The sequence below is a fragment of the Budorcas taxicolor genome, chromosome 2 (assembly GCF_023091745.1).
Source record: "Budorcas taxicolor isolate Tak-1 chromosome 2, Takin1.1, whole genome shotgun sequence".
NCBI classification, from domain to species: domain Eukaryota; kingdom Metazoa; phylum Chordata; class Mammalia; order Artiodactyla; family Bovidae; genus Budorcas; species Budorcas taxicolor.
The window spans coordinates 137,792,145-137,806,805 of NC_068911.1; the positions used below are offsets into that span (position 1 = coordinate 137,792,145).

Sequence of the window (14,661 nt, forward strand, 5' to 3'; positions counted from 1 at the left end):
CATCTCTGTGCCTCTAAATCAATTTATTTTGTGACCTTGGTGTCATGTACTGTGCATGCATGCATGCTAAGTTGCTTCAGTTGTGTCCCACTCTTTGCAACTCATGGACTGTAGCCCCGCCAGGCTCCTCTGTCCATGGGATTCTGCAGGAAAGAATACTGGAGTGGGTTGCAATGCCCTCCTCCAGGGGATCTTCCCGAACTAGGGATCGAACCCGAGACGCACATCTCCTGTGTTGGTGGGTTCTTTACCAAGAGGGCCACCTGGGAAGCCCGTCATGTACTAGTTAGACACATTTTTTTTTTAATTTTTGTTTGCTTGTTTTCTAATTTGAGATCATTGATGTACTAGTTTGGGTTAAATGCTTAGAAACAAACCAGAGTTTCACAAAATTAGCCCCATTCTCTTCTTAATTTTAAAGATAATGGATTACTTCTGAGGATATTACATTTAGACTAACTTGTTCACTTGGCATTAATGGTAATTCAGGGGCATAACCTGAGAGGCTTAGTCTTCAGATCAACTGACAGAGAGAAAAGCATCCTAGTGTGAAACTGGGACTCTGTTGTCTAAATGTTATGGAAGTTTCTCTTTTTCTTCTTTTTTTTATGGTTTTGTTTTTGGTTAGTTTCTTGCAGAGAATAATTGCCAACCGTAGAACTGTTAGTGTGTCACTGCTTAAGAAATGTTTCATACAATTGATTGTACATGCAAAGCAGAATCAGACTCACAGACAACAAAGCAAACCTATGGTAACCTCAGGGGAAAGGGAAGAGGGGAGCCACCAGTTAGGGACGCATGACTGACCAATGCGTACAGAACTCTATATTAAATAGGTAAGCAGCAAGGATATACTGCACAGAACAGGGACTTATACCCATTGACTTATAATAACCTGTAATAGAAGAGAATCTGCAAAAATGCTGAGTCACTCTGCTCTCCGCCTAAAACTAACACAGTGTTGTAAATCAACTATACTTGAAAAAATGTTTAAGATGGAGGTAGAGAATAATGTAGTGAAGTATACCTATTAGTAAAAAATAATGGAACATGAACTTGAACTTTATTATACCTTTTGGCATAGTGTTTCATCCTCAGTAGCACATTGATTTCTTATTATAAAATAAGTTTTGTTTGTTTTTTTCTAAAAAGCAAATTCTAAATGAATAAGGGTGAAAGGTGTTAGAAATTCTATGTTTTGTACACAAAATAAGGATGTTATAGCACATAGAAAATCAGATTTGTAAATACCTTCAAAATGGATTGACTTTTTATAACTGTACCATATAGAATGAAGTATGAAAAATGTTATTTTAAACAGTGATAGCTTGAATTACTTTCAGAATGTTGATAAACAGAGAATTGCATTTCTACTATTTTTTCCCAGAGGCACACAAATATAAAATTTTTATAAGAGCAATTTTTAAGTCACAGATTTTTGGAGAGTTTCCTATATAGTGGTCAATTGTGTATGAAACAAATTATTTTTAGCCTAATTGCAGGCAGAGTAGTTAGGCCACTCACTCTGTTAAGGTTGAATTTCATTTGAATTTTCTAATAGTATGATTTGTTTTCAGAATTTAATAACTGACTCAAATATTTAATAGTGGAAGCTTTCATTAAATTTAAAAGAAATCAGGATATATTTTTAGAAGAGCTAACTTATTTTCCTTATCAGTTTTATCTACTTTAGAAGAAAAGAAAGAGAATGAAGCCCATCTCTTTGTGGACTTAAATAGACATTAATGCTATAACCCCAGCAAATAATTTATTTCAGTATAAATCATCATTCAGAAGAGCTGAGAAGCACCAAATGGCAGTAATAGCTATATTTCCAGCTCTCCTGAATAGCAAATTGCACTGACTCTGTGAAACTCTTCACTTGTCTGCTGGATAATCATTCTTTTTAAGACTCAAATATATTTTCTAGACCAGTTTTCAATTGCACATTGTCTACTTTTGCATTGCCTAACCATTTTCTGTTGAGTACAATGACTTATTTTGAAATGCAAGTGGGGCAAGCTAAGAGTTGAAAGATTTTGTTTCCATGTGTCATCCTAGAAATAGATGACAGGAAGATCATTAAATGGATTAATTTACAGGCATCCTTAGAATAGAATGTTTTTACATTAAAGCCCGTTATAAGCCTTTTAAATTAAATTGCATTGTACCATACTTTCTGCTCCCCCCACCCCAGGGGTGTCTTGACCTTTCACCTCTTATTTTGTCCTATAGGCACTCCACTGCTGGTGAGGAGAAGCAGTGACCCAGCGCCAAGCCCACCTGCTGATGCCCAGTCAAGCGCTTCACACCCCGGTGGTCAGAGTCTGAAACCTGTGATTCCAGTAGGTATACTGTTGTTTGCATGTCTAGTAAAAGATCAAAGCGCCTTATACATAAACTAACTGGGACATTACAGTCTTAAGTAAGCGGATAATTAGAAACCTTTTAATAGGATATGTAATATTACTTATAAGATTAATAATAACTAATATGAGCTATTGCTAGTATACAGTTATAGTGAGAGCTATTATTTATAGAGCACCAGTTGTGTGCCTAGGACTGTTTAAAGGGCTTTACATTGTCATCTACGCTTCCACCTCAAAGTACCAACTTGCTTTTGTCTCCATTTTACTGATGATATAACTGAAGCAGGAGGAGGTCTACTGATTTATCAAAGGTCACAGCTAGTAAGTGGCCAAGTCAAGACTTTAACCCAGGTGGTTGGCTGCAGAACCCGTGCCCTTAACTAGTGCACCATACAGTTGGATCCCTCATCCTCTCGCTCCATGATGCTCCGAGAGAGAGTTTATCTGTCTGTGGTGTGTTCATGCAGTGCTGTGTGAAGTCATATAATGGTGAGTGGTTTCACACTGCTGGTGTCATAGACATGTGGTACCAATACCCAGTTTCTACATCTCAACATTCAAATGAAGGCAAAGTAAAATTAGATACTGAAGTGCTTACACCTAATAAAGCTTACAACTGCTTTACTTCTAACTGAGAAGTGAAGTGGAGAATAGTTTACTAAGAGACCATGTCCTCTTTCCATATGAAACTGTGGAATTTTTCTGCTAAATCCCAATCTTCTTTGAAGAGTTGTAATTGTGGTTCATCCTCTGAAATCGCCTAAGGGTTAGGTTTTCGATGACGGCTGTCTATCATTGCAATAGGTGATCTTCAATAATGGCACCCTCTTTTAAAATTTTTCTGAAAGTGAATCTCTTCTCCATTTTAAGTCTCACTGTGTATGATGCCTTCAGAAAAAAAGGCAGTGTTTTTGGTATTTAGAGATGCTGAATGAACTAAATGGATTCTCCCAGGGTGAAATAAAATATTCTTAGTAAGAATCTGGTAACGTGTAGGATGGCTTCCCTGGTGGCTCAGTGGGAAAGAATCGAATCCGCCTGCCAGTGCAGGAGATGTGGGTTTGATCCCTGGGTTGGGAAGATCCCTGGAGAAGAAAATGGCAACCCACTCCAGTATTCTTGCCTGGGGAGTATCATGGACAGAGAAGCCTGATGTTCATGGGGTTGCAGAGTCGGACTTCACTTAGCAACTAAACAACAATAGTATGTATGAGAAGGAAATGGCAACCCACTCCAGTGTTCTTGCCTGGAGAATCCCAGGGACAGAGGAGCCTGGTGGGCTGCCGTCTACGGGGTCGCACAGAGTCGGACACGACTGAAGCGACTTAGCAGCAGCGGCAGCAGCAGGGGTCACCATACTAACTCATGGGGTAATTAAATAGGTTTACAGCAATATTTTGCATGTTTCTTTTTGTAAGCCTGGAAGTGTCCTGAAAGTATTTTAGAGGTAATATTTTCTCAGTTTCCATCCTTATAAGGAAACATATTTAATAGAACATTATTTTAACAAAAATCAGGTGTAAATGTTCTGCTCTAATGATGAGTATAAACAGAACCAGTATGTGGTGTGGCATTTGTATGTGTGCTTAATGCCCACTGATTGAGCCCACATTAAGCCTAAATATATTGGACTGGAGGAAGAGAAGAACCATAAAAATGAGAGAATTACATAAAAGAGAAAAACAATAATTTACTGCTTATTTTTATGATGTTAATATACCCCCAAAGCAAAGTGTGATCTGTGTTACCATGATGTACATGCAGAAACCCCACCAATATTAGGTCCATGTTTCTATCACTTAGGCTCTGTGTTGAGATCAACTGAAAGTTCAACAGTAAAGCTTTCCCTAGACAAAGTGAGGGCTACTATCTTTCTGCTACATTCTATATCCTTAACAAAATATGATACCACTGTGTTCCAAGCTGGGGGTAATCGGAGAGGACTGTTCAGGACTGGTTTCCTTTATGATTGACTGGTTTGCTTTCCTTGCAGTCCAAGGGACTCTCAAGAGTCTTCTTCAACACCACAGTTAAAAACTATCAATGCTTCAGTGCTCAGTTTTCTTTATGGTCCAACTCTCACATCCATACATGACCACTGGAAAAACCATAGCTTTGACTAGATGGACCTTTGTTGGCAAAGAAATGTCTCTGCTTCTTAATATGCTGTCTAGGTTTGTCTTGGCTTTCCTTCCAAGGAGCAAGTGTCTTTTAATTTCAAGGCTGTAGTCACCATCTGCAGTGATTTTGGAACCCAAGAAAATAAAGTCACTAGGTGTCTAAATGAAGACATTTATGTGTTTTTGTTTTTACCAGGAAGAAAAATGCATTTGTATGTGTGAAAGTGCACACACTTTGTGTATTATAGCTATCTCCCTTTATCTCTGTACATCCTAACTCACATGCTAGTTACATCTGCTTGTCCAGTATCATAACCACTGGCCACATGTGGATATTGATCACTAGAAATGTATTTCAAGTGTGACATACACACTGGATGTCAAAGATTGAAATATGAAAAAAGTAATATAAAAAATGTTATTGATCATTTTTTATTGACTCCACATCAAAGTGATACTAGGTTTGGTAAATTCAGTTGAATAAAGTATATTTAAATGGTTTTCACCTGTTTCTTTGTACTTTACAGAAAGACACAGCTACTGAAAAATTAAAAATTACATCCATGGTTTACATTGTATTCCTATTGGACAGAGCAGCTCAGACCTAAGTAAAATTGGATATAGCACTAATGAAATGGTTTGAGACCCTTGAGAGAAAGTTCTTTGAGTTGCACATCGTCTCTGGGGTAACAGTATGATTAGGTTTGCCTGGGGCAGTCTGAGTTCATGTGGCATATTTATTAATAGTGTCCTTGCTAACTCTCAGAGGTGTCCATGTATGGATGATAAATTATGTGGCACCCTACACATAGCCCTGTAGTCACTTGTAGTGTTTGCTCAGTGACCAGAGGAGCAGTCTTTGAAGGAAACCAGGGGAACATAACAACCACAACTCTTACATGGGAGCACACTGCCCAGAGGGTTCTGTGTGTCTCAGACCTGAGCCCAGGTGGTACAGAATTGGAGACTACACATTCACCGTCTCTCGGACTCTGTAATTCTATCCGATGCTTCCTCTACCACTTCAGCTGCACTATAGTTGATTTCTATGGTTTGATAAGGGATGATGAAAGTGGGGAGCATGTGATAATGTACCCACTGATATGAAAAATAATTGCTTAAAAAGCCCCATTCTATTGCATTTCATTTCAATATCCAAGAAGAAAAGCAACTACAACAAAATCCCCACTCTTAAACAGTGTTCATATGTAAGTAATTCACAGATGGCAGAGCCCCAAGTGGGTTATATTCAATCATTCCCAAGAAATGAAACTTACTTAAAACCCACAGCATAAAAAGCTGTAGGAATGAATATTTGACACGTTTGATTATGTTGAAATATTGCCTCTAAAACCACAGTTGATGATTGTTATTTTTAGTTGTACTTCATTAGACTTGCTCTAGAAGGGAGATTTTTCTTTGATGTCCAGAGATATGTGTTTTGAAATGCTGGAAAAGTCACACTTGTTTTCTGGCTGGTGAAGTTTTTACAGATTGGTTATTTAAGATGTATAGCCTCGAACAAGTTGGAGGTTTTAAAAGGGTTTAAAGTAGAAAAATCATATCTTCTGTAAATTTCTAATTCTGTGAATATTACAAAGCCACTAAACCTCAGTATTTGTCTCTAAGAGTACAACCAGATAAATTTATTTCCTTCCTTCCTCTTTTCATAAACCTATCCAGTTAATCAGAATAGCATGATTATTAATGTGCAAATATTATATGACTATTTATCTTTCAAGGAATAGAAAATTCAATTCGACTGACTGCTTGTGAACCAAAGAAAGAGAATCCTGGGGGCAAGATAGTGTAGTAAGAACCTCGTTATGGGCCTCTTGCCTTCCTTGCCTTGATTGTAACCTGGTGTCCTTGGCTTAAGGGCATGCCATAAAGCCAGGTTCTTGAAATTGATGTTCCTGAATTTGCCGATGGAAGAGAACTCTAAAACAGATGTGATTTTTTTTTTCCCCTTAATATCCGGTTAACTACCACGGTTGTTTTGTGTTTTAATGACTGTTTATGGTTTCATGTTTAACCCTAGGGCAAAATGATCCTGCAGGGTGAGTAAATTAAAAAGTGGATTCCTGAAAACGATAATGCTGTGGTGGTTCTCTTCGTTTGTTCTAAAACTATTATTTGTCTTGATTCACCAAAGTAAATTAAGAAAATACTGGTCTGTTTTTCAGGCTATATCTAAAATATATGCATTTTATTTCAAAAAATAACATGGTCGTCTTTGAAGTTGTTAAATTGAAAGTCCATGCATGGGTTACAGAGGGTCTGTTAAGTCCCTGAAGTTTTACTTATGGCATTGTGTGTATGTGTGTGTGCGCGTGTGTGTGCGTGTATGTGCGTGTGCGTGCCTGTGTGTGTGCCTGTGTGTGTGTGTGCCTGTGTGTGTGTCTGTGTATGTGTGTCTGTGTGTGTATGTGTGTCCTGTGGAGAAGGCAGTGGCACCCCACTCCAGTGTTCTTGCCTGGAAAATCCCATGGACAGAGGAGCCTGGTGGGCTGCAGTCCATGGGGTCGCGCAGAGTCGGACACGACTGAGCGGCTTCCCTTTCACTTTTCACTGTCATGCATTGGAGAAGGAAATGGCACCCCACTCCAGTGTTCTTGCCTGGAGAACCCCAGGGACGGGGGAGCCTGGTGGGCTGCCGTCTATGGGGTCGCACAGAGTCGGACACGACTGGAGCGGCTTAGCAGCAGCAGCAGCAGCGTGTGTGTCCTGAAGGTGCTTTATCTCTCTTGTCAGATGTTACAAGGAATGTAAAAGACCAAGAACCGCTTGTTTTCAGGTTAGGATGAAATAATGTGGGGAAGCCACTAATTCTGAGAGTATGATGAAAGATAAAGAAGTGGAAATTACTGCTGTCCTCCAAATGTGTATTAAATAATTAAGGTTATTTCCTCATATTATTGGGCTTCCCTCATGGCTCAGTCGATAAGGAATCCACCTGCAATGCGGGAGACCTGGGTTCGATTCCTGGCTTGGGAAGATTCCCTGGAGGAGGGCATGGCAACCCACTCGAGTATTCTTGTCTGGAGAATCCCCATGGACAGAGGAGCCTAGTGGGCTACAGTCCATGGAGTCACAAAGAGTCGAAAATGTGTATTAAATAATTGAGGTCATTTCATATATTATTACCTTTCCTCCCGAGCACATAATATATTAAAATGTAAATCCAAGATGTGCAGTTAAATGGGAGTTTTTGAATTGCCTCATTGAGAGGTCAAAAATAGCTCCTAAGTCAGTAGCAACACAATTCATAGCAACAGTAAGATTGAGGGTAAGGGGAACCAATTCCTTTGGGAAGACACCCTGAAGGAAGTGTGTCCAGTGGTCCTGCTTTCTCAATAGGATTGAGAAGGGAAAATATAATATCAGTTCTTCAGAGGTTTTGGTATTTCATCGGCAAAGATAATGACAGGTAGCTTCCAGTGAGAGAAAATCTTTCCAGTGAGTAGAAGCACTGTCTTTGTGTCTTGCATATATATATATATATTAGAAATTTATATATTAGAAAAATTTCCCTTGGATGTCACATACATTGAAGTTATTATAGCCAATGTTGCTCTTAGATTAAAAATTTTCAAATCCATGAAAGGAATTAATGAAATATTACAGAGAAAGTTAAATAGCTTTTAGGATTAAAATCATCAAATTGTCACTGACATGTCAGAGGACTTTTGGTTGTGGGTTGCTGACTGTCAACACCCAACATAGAAACAATGAAAATTCTGAATGCCCAAATCATTTTTCTATCCATTAGATATGTAATTAAGTAGCCATAGAAACAAGGGAACAAAATAATTATTGTAGACACTGATGTAAATTAGAAAGAAAACTCTAGCCATTGTCTTCCCAGGAGGAGAGATGGATACTGAAGAGTGAAAGGGAGGGAGAAATAGCGTGTAATATATAATCATATTATTTAGAGATACTGAAGCCTACAAAAGGTTTTCCTTTTTTTTTTTTTCTCTCCTGACACAGTGATTTAATAATAGTCCTGGTGTTTGTAACTCCAGCTGTTCACGCTGTGTGCTGATAAGACCAGAGCTTGGAGACACATTTCAATGATGGTTTTCATATGGCTTTGTTTTTAAGAGATAAAACTGCCATCCAATATTTCATGGGGCCAAATGTTTACTTAGTTTGGCAAGTTTAGGTAGCTTAGTTTCTGAAACAGTTATGTTTGTTAGACTCAAGTTCAGGTGGGGGAAATCTAGAAGCCCAATTTATTCTGCAGAAGAGTTTTTCATCAATCCTTTCAGGAGTAGATGAAACAGATTTAGACTGCATTAATGTCTATGCCATGACTAACGAAGGAACCTGGGGATTGTGCCCCTGTTTATGAGGTGCTCCCCCATCATTCTTTTTGGGTCTAGTCCAGAACTAGTCCAGAAAATCTAAAAGAAGTATCCCTATTCAGAGTTCAGTCTCAGAAATTACAGAGGTAACTATGATATGCCGTCTCTAGCTGTTAAAGTTGGTCTGCACATAATGAAAATTGAATGGATTTGCCTTTATGTCAACATAAATTGGTTAATCCCTTAGGTGTTCAATGCCTCTGCCATGTGCCATCCAGAAAGCATAAGGCATGGTCCCTGTCCTCAGGAAGCTTACAACCTCATTATGAAGGCTAGAGCTAAAGCAATCAACCCTAGCAATCTGCCAGCAAGTATCAAATCATTGAAGTGAGAGTGAAGTCGCTCAGTTGTGTCGGACTCTCTGCGACCCGTGGACTGTAGCCCAGCAAGCTCCTCCGTCCATGGGATTCTCCGGGCAAGAATACTGGAGTGGGTTGCCATTTCCTTCTCCAATCAAATCATTAAGTCATACATTTCTAACCATAGAACCAGTGTCCTTTGCCTTCGGTCTATACTCTTCTTGGCCTCTCAGGAGAATTACCACGTGTACTATCTCTATTAGCTCTTATGTCACTCAAATATAACTGCTTGTTTACATGTCTGTTACAAGACGAGGCTCCTTAGAGGCATGAGATGCTGTATTCATTTTTGTGAGTGAAAGCCCCCAGGCACAGTGCCTGACACATTAATATGATTTAGATGATTAAAACTTTTACTTCCAAGAATGGCAAAATGAATTCCATTCAGCAGCTTTTAACTATTTTGTAAAGGTGTTTGTATTTGTGTGTTTGTATGTGTATACATAGGTATGTATATACACACATATGTATAAATGAATTAGAATGTGCAAATTATGAAATTACCTATATAGCATACTGTTTTGCTCTCTAAATAGTTTAGGTTAGGATTTTCTGCTTTAGGACAGTGTGTTAACCTGTGTTTTTCAGTGTTGTCAAGGGGAGAGAGATGTTTAAACACAAGTTCTCCTCTTGGAATTCAAAATGTGGTTGGGTGGCTGAAGTCAGAAATTTCAAGTGAGATCCAGTTTATCTTCCTACCATTCTAGCAATGACTCCATCAGAGAAATTGATTCTGAGAAAGAATAGAATTTAAAGGAAAGAACAAACCTTGATAATTCTAGAGGTGAACATTTTATAAAGCCTGATTTTGTTAGTGTCTATGCAATGTGAACAAAGGAAATAATTTAGTATGCAATCAATGGAGTTACTTATCTGAGTTCTACCTTTTTGTCAATAAAACTATGAGTTCTATAATCTGAAAGTTAGTAATCTCTGTAGTTATAGCTTTTTAATTTTCTAATAATTGTTCAAAGAGCTTACAAAATCCTTCAAAAGACTAGAAATGTCTGGATGAGATAGCGCTGTTATACCCATCACATTTAAAGAGTTCCCCTTCTAAATTTTTCTCATATTGCATCTTCAAGAAGTTCTTCTAATTTCAAGTGATTTGGAAGAAAATAAAAACCACAATCTTGATATATGAATTAGTTCAAGAGCATGAGAACATTTATTAGGTGTTTCATAGCAAAAATCTCATCAACATCTCATGTGAACAGCATGACCGTGTTGTTTGAAATTTAGTAAAGGTGATGTTTAAGGTAGCTTTATTCCAAAGGTCAAGATTGTGTGTCCTGACTGCATCAATAACTCTCTAATCCTGAGAAAATTATTTAAATCATGGATGACTTCCACAGAAATTTTGTATAATTGAAAGGAAATAATAAATAAAAATCCTATATGAACTACTGTTAAGGACTCAGACACCCAAAGTAGCATCTGCACAGTTCCAGATATAAATTATTACCTTGATTGGTATGAATTCATCTTTGAATTTCCTTTTCATGTCTCAATATTCGTAAGTGCTCATAGAATGAGGCTATGTTTCTATGTAAAACACCAAGCTTTATTTTTATTTCTCAAGGTAATAATATCCATATCTATATCTATCTATCTATCTATCTATCTATCTATAAAGCTAAGTACACACACAAAGGCAGCAGCAGAGAAACATACATACATCTACATATGCACATTTAAATTCCAGAGACTAATGTGCAAGTAGATCGTATTACTTTAAAGTGAAAGCTCAAGGGTATGGATTGTGTCTCTTGTAAGTTCTGATCTGCTGTGTGTCCCTTCCATGTTTTGGACATTTACTGAAGATTGATGGCAAGGAAGAAAAGGGTTAATGAGTGTTCACCTTGAGAAGTAACAAGACAATCAGTATTAAAAGGAAGGAAGGATTTTTTTTTTTCCCTGAGCATGGTGCAATTCTTAGAAATCTCTTCTGATGGGAGTTGGTTTTTTTTTTCCCCCCTTCATAACCTAAACTCTTCTGAAGAGCAGGTTTCATTTTTTTTTCTTTCAAAATCTATTCGTCGAATGACACTGTACAGACATTTAAAAGAGTTTTCTCTTTCTCAGGAGGGTGGCCCCTTTCCTAATAGCTCTGTACTTTAAAACAGAGTTCTGATTTAGATGAATCACACTTTAAAAGTAGCTACTGTGTGTGTTTCATGCTTGTGGAAACTTACAGCGTCCTCGTAAGCAGCGTGTGAGCTTGTCACCATACAGCTTTTGATGTCTGATTAGATGATCTTAGGGACATCTGGAGTGAGTTAGTTTTGAAGTTACTGGTGTGAGGCGCTAGAGAATCCAGAGCCTTGTGACAGACTTGAACCAGTGAAAACACCACTACTTTTAGCAAATCTTTTTTAACCTGCAACCTAGCTGACAATTTTCTGACTGACATAGCCCTGATATTTTCCAACTGACTTTCCAGCCCCCTTTCTCTACAGAACTCCCCACCTTTCAAGCAAAGAATGGGTAAGTGGCATCTGTTGTAAAAATCATAAAGGATTATTCCCCTTTGAAAGGAAAAGGTAGATTCTTAAGTATCACAAGTCAGAATTGATGAACTTGCTTAAAGAAATTGTATTGTCTAATTTTTCATTGCCTTTAATTTCAGTCACTGTGTCAATCATGCATGCTTCCTTAATTTTTAAATAAAATATATTTGACACTCAGCTATGTTCTATGAAGATTCAAAGATAAATAGGCATCCAAAGCAATTGATATTGCTGCAGTGTAATACCATAGTTTTAGAACATCTATTAAAAGTTCATACATTTATCTTGTCAAAATGTTATTTGAATAGTCTCATTAAATACAAACATTGTTTAGTTAGAAGTTGTATAATTTGTCCAATGAGGTTTTACTGGTATGAGATGATTTCTCACTATTTCCTGAATAAAATTATTATATACCTATAAATATCTGACTATATTTACAAAATTTGATCATGTCCCTTTCCTTCCCTGAAACAACTGACCACTTCCCAGGATATATTTTTAAATTTCTTGGTGTGGCTTTTTTTAAATTGTAGTGAAATACATAGCATTTAGTATTTACCATCTTAGTCATTTTTAAATATATGGTTAAATTTCGCTAAGTACATTCATATTATTGTGCAACCATTACACAGTGAATCTCCAGAGCTCTTTTCATCTATTACAGCAAAACGGAAACTCTATACTTATTAAACAATAAATCCCAATTGCCCCCTCTCCCCCGCCCTTGGCAGTTACCATTATACTTTCCATATCTATGATTTTGACTACTCTAGGTATGTCATATAAGTGAAATCATAAATATTTGGTTTTTGTGATGGCTCATTTAATTTAGCATAGTATCCTCAAGGTTTATTCATGTAGCCTGTACCAGAATTTCCTTTTTTTAGGGTGAATAATATATATGTGAAACATTTTGCTTATCTGTTCATTCATTGATACACACTTGCGTCACCTCTATGTTTTAGCTGTTGTGAATAATGCTGCTGTGGACATGAGTGTACAAATATTGTTCTTAGACCCTATTTTCAATTATTTTGAGTATATACCCAGGAGTAGAAATTCTGGATCAATGGTTATTATATATTATATAATATGTATACATAGCACACCATAATGTTTTCCATAGTTTTTGTAGCACTTTATATTATCACCAACAGAACACAAGGGCTCCAATTTCTCTACATCCTTGCCAACACTTGTAATTTTCTGCTTTTTAAAAAATAGCCATCCTGATGGATACGAGGTGTCATCTTGTGGTCTTGATTTGCATGTCCCTAATGGTTAGCGATGTTGAGCATCTTTTCATGTGCTGGTTCATCATTCATATATTTTCCTTGGAGAAATGTCCATTCACATCCTGTGTGCATTTTTTAATTGGGTTGTATGTTTTCGCTGTTGTTGTTGAGTTTGGGGATTTCTGTATATAATCTGGATATTAATCCTGTATTCAGGTGATTTGCAAATGTTTTCTTCCATTCTGTAGGTTGCCTTTTTACTCGACAGTGTCCTTTAATATCTCTGAACTATTCATTTTCATGAAGTCCCGTTTGTCTGCTTTGTTGTTGCCTGTTTGTTTGTGGCTGTATCCAAGAAAGCATTGCCAACCTTGGGGTTGTGAAGTTTTTGCCCTATGTTTTCTTCTAAGAGTTTTATAGGTTTAGTTCTTATGTGTAGGTCTATGATCCATTTTGAGTTAAATTTTGCATATGGTCTTGGTGAAGGTCCAACTTCATCCTTTTGCAGGTGACTATCCAGTTTTCCCAGAACTGTTTATTGAAAATACTATTCTTTCCTTGCATCCTTGTTGAAAATCATTGACCATATGAGTAAGGGTTTATTTTTGCCTTCTCGGCCTTACTTTTTACAACCTAACCTCAGCCTAGATGTTTACCTTCATCTCCAGCCCCAGCACATTAGGTACTCCATGTGTGCTGCATGGAGTTTCTCACATGTGCACAAAACAACCCTGTGTTTTGCCCAGCTGTTATCTTCTGCCAGGCAAGGGACAAATCTCATTCATGCCCACTCCCCAGAGTGAATGTGCAGTTTCCTTCCAAAACCCAGTACAGTGGTCTTTTTCTTTTACTCATCCCTCCTCCCCCCAACCTCTCTCTGTTGTGTACAGAATTAACCATGTCCTGCCCATGGTGCACTGATATCTTTATTATAATTCTTTCTACCCCATGTTATAATTTCCCACATTTTATATCTCCCTTACAAGACTAAACTCCTTGTGAGTAGATCAAATTTTCTTTCACATACCCAAAATGAAATATCTTTCCTAAAGAACAGGGGGCACTTATAAAAGGTTTATATAAAGAACAGAATGAAATACATTTTCCTAATAGCCTATTTAAACCACAAAGCATTTTAATTGCAATTTTAATAGCATTAATCTGCATGCTAGGTCTGCCAACAGATGGCCACGTAACACTACCCAGGATGTCAAGGAAGGAGGGCCTTTCTTTGCTCAGTTCCAAGTTCATGTCAGATGTGGACACATCATTATTTATATTTAAATATGGTATTTCATCTCATAAAAATCTGCAAGTTCCACTTTATTTACTGTGTTTCATAGATGAAGAAGCCAGGAGCTAGAAGCTCAAATAAGTCAATTCATTTGCCCCAGATTATATAACTAATTAATAGCAGGGCTAGGATTTTCAAATGTATTTCCATCCAAAGTATAACCTCTTTTCATTCTACCAAAGATTAGCCTTGGAAGTAGCACCCTAGAGTCCATACCTTTGTCCCATTGATGCTATCTATCATTGTTCAAATGCTTAGGGCAATCTTCATTTGAAACTGCCTTAAAGCCAGTTTATGAGCTGCTTCCTTAAAAAATGTCATTTCACTATTTTATACTCATGGACCATTTTTCTCCCGTAAATGGTATTATATTTGATGCCAAAATTTATATTATAAAGTTT

General features: G+C 37.4%; 1 protein-coding gene across 1 annotated transcript in view; it reads left to right on the plus strand.

The window, feature by feature from the left end:
* Positions 1-14,661, plus strand: part of PARD3B (par-3 family cell polarity regulator beta) — a 1,141,780-nt gene that overhangs the window by 527,285 nt on the left and 599,834 nt on the right. The window contains exon 4 of the mRNA XM_052664164.1: positions 2,236-2,345. Within this exon, the coding sequence (XP_052520124.1) occupies positions 2,236-2,345 (110 nt within the window). The remainder of the gene's footprint in view (positions 1-2,235; positions 2,346-14,661) is intronic.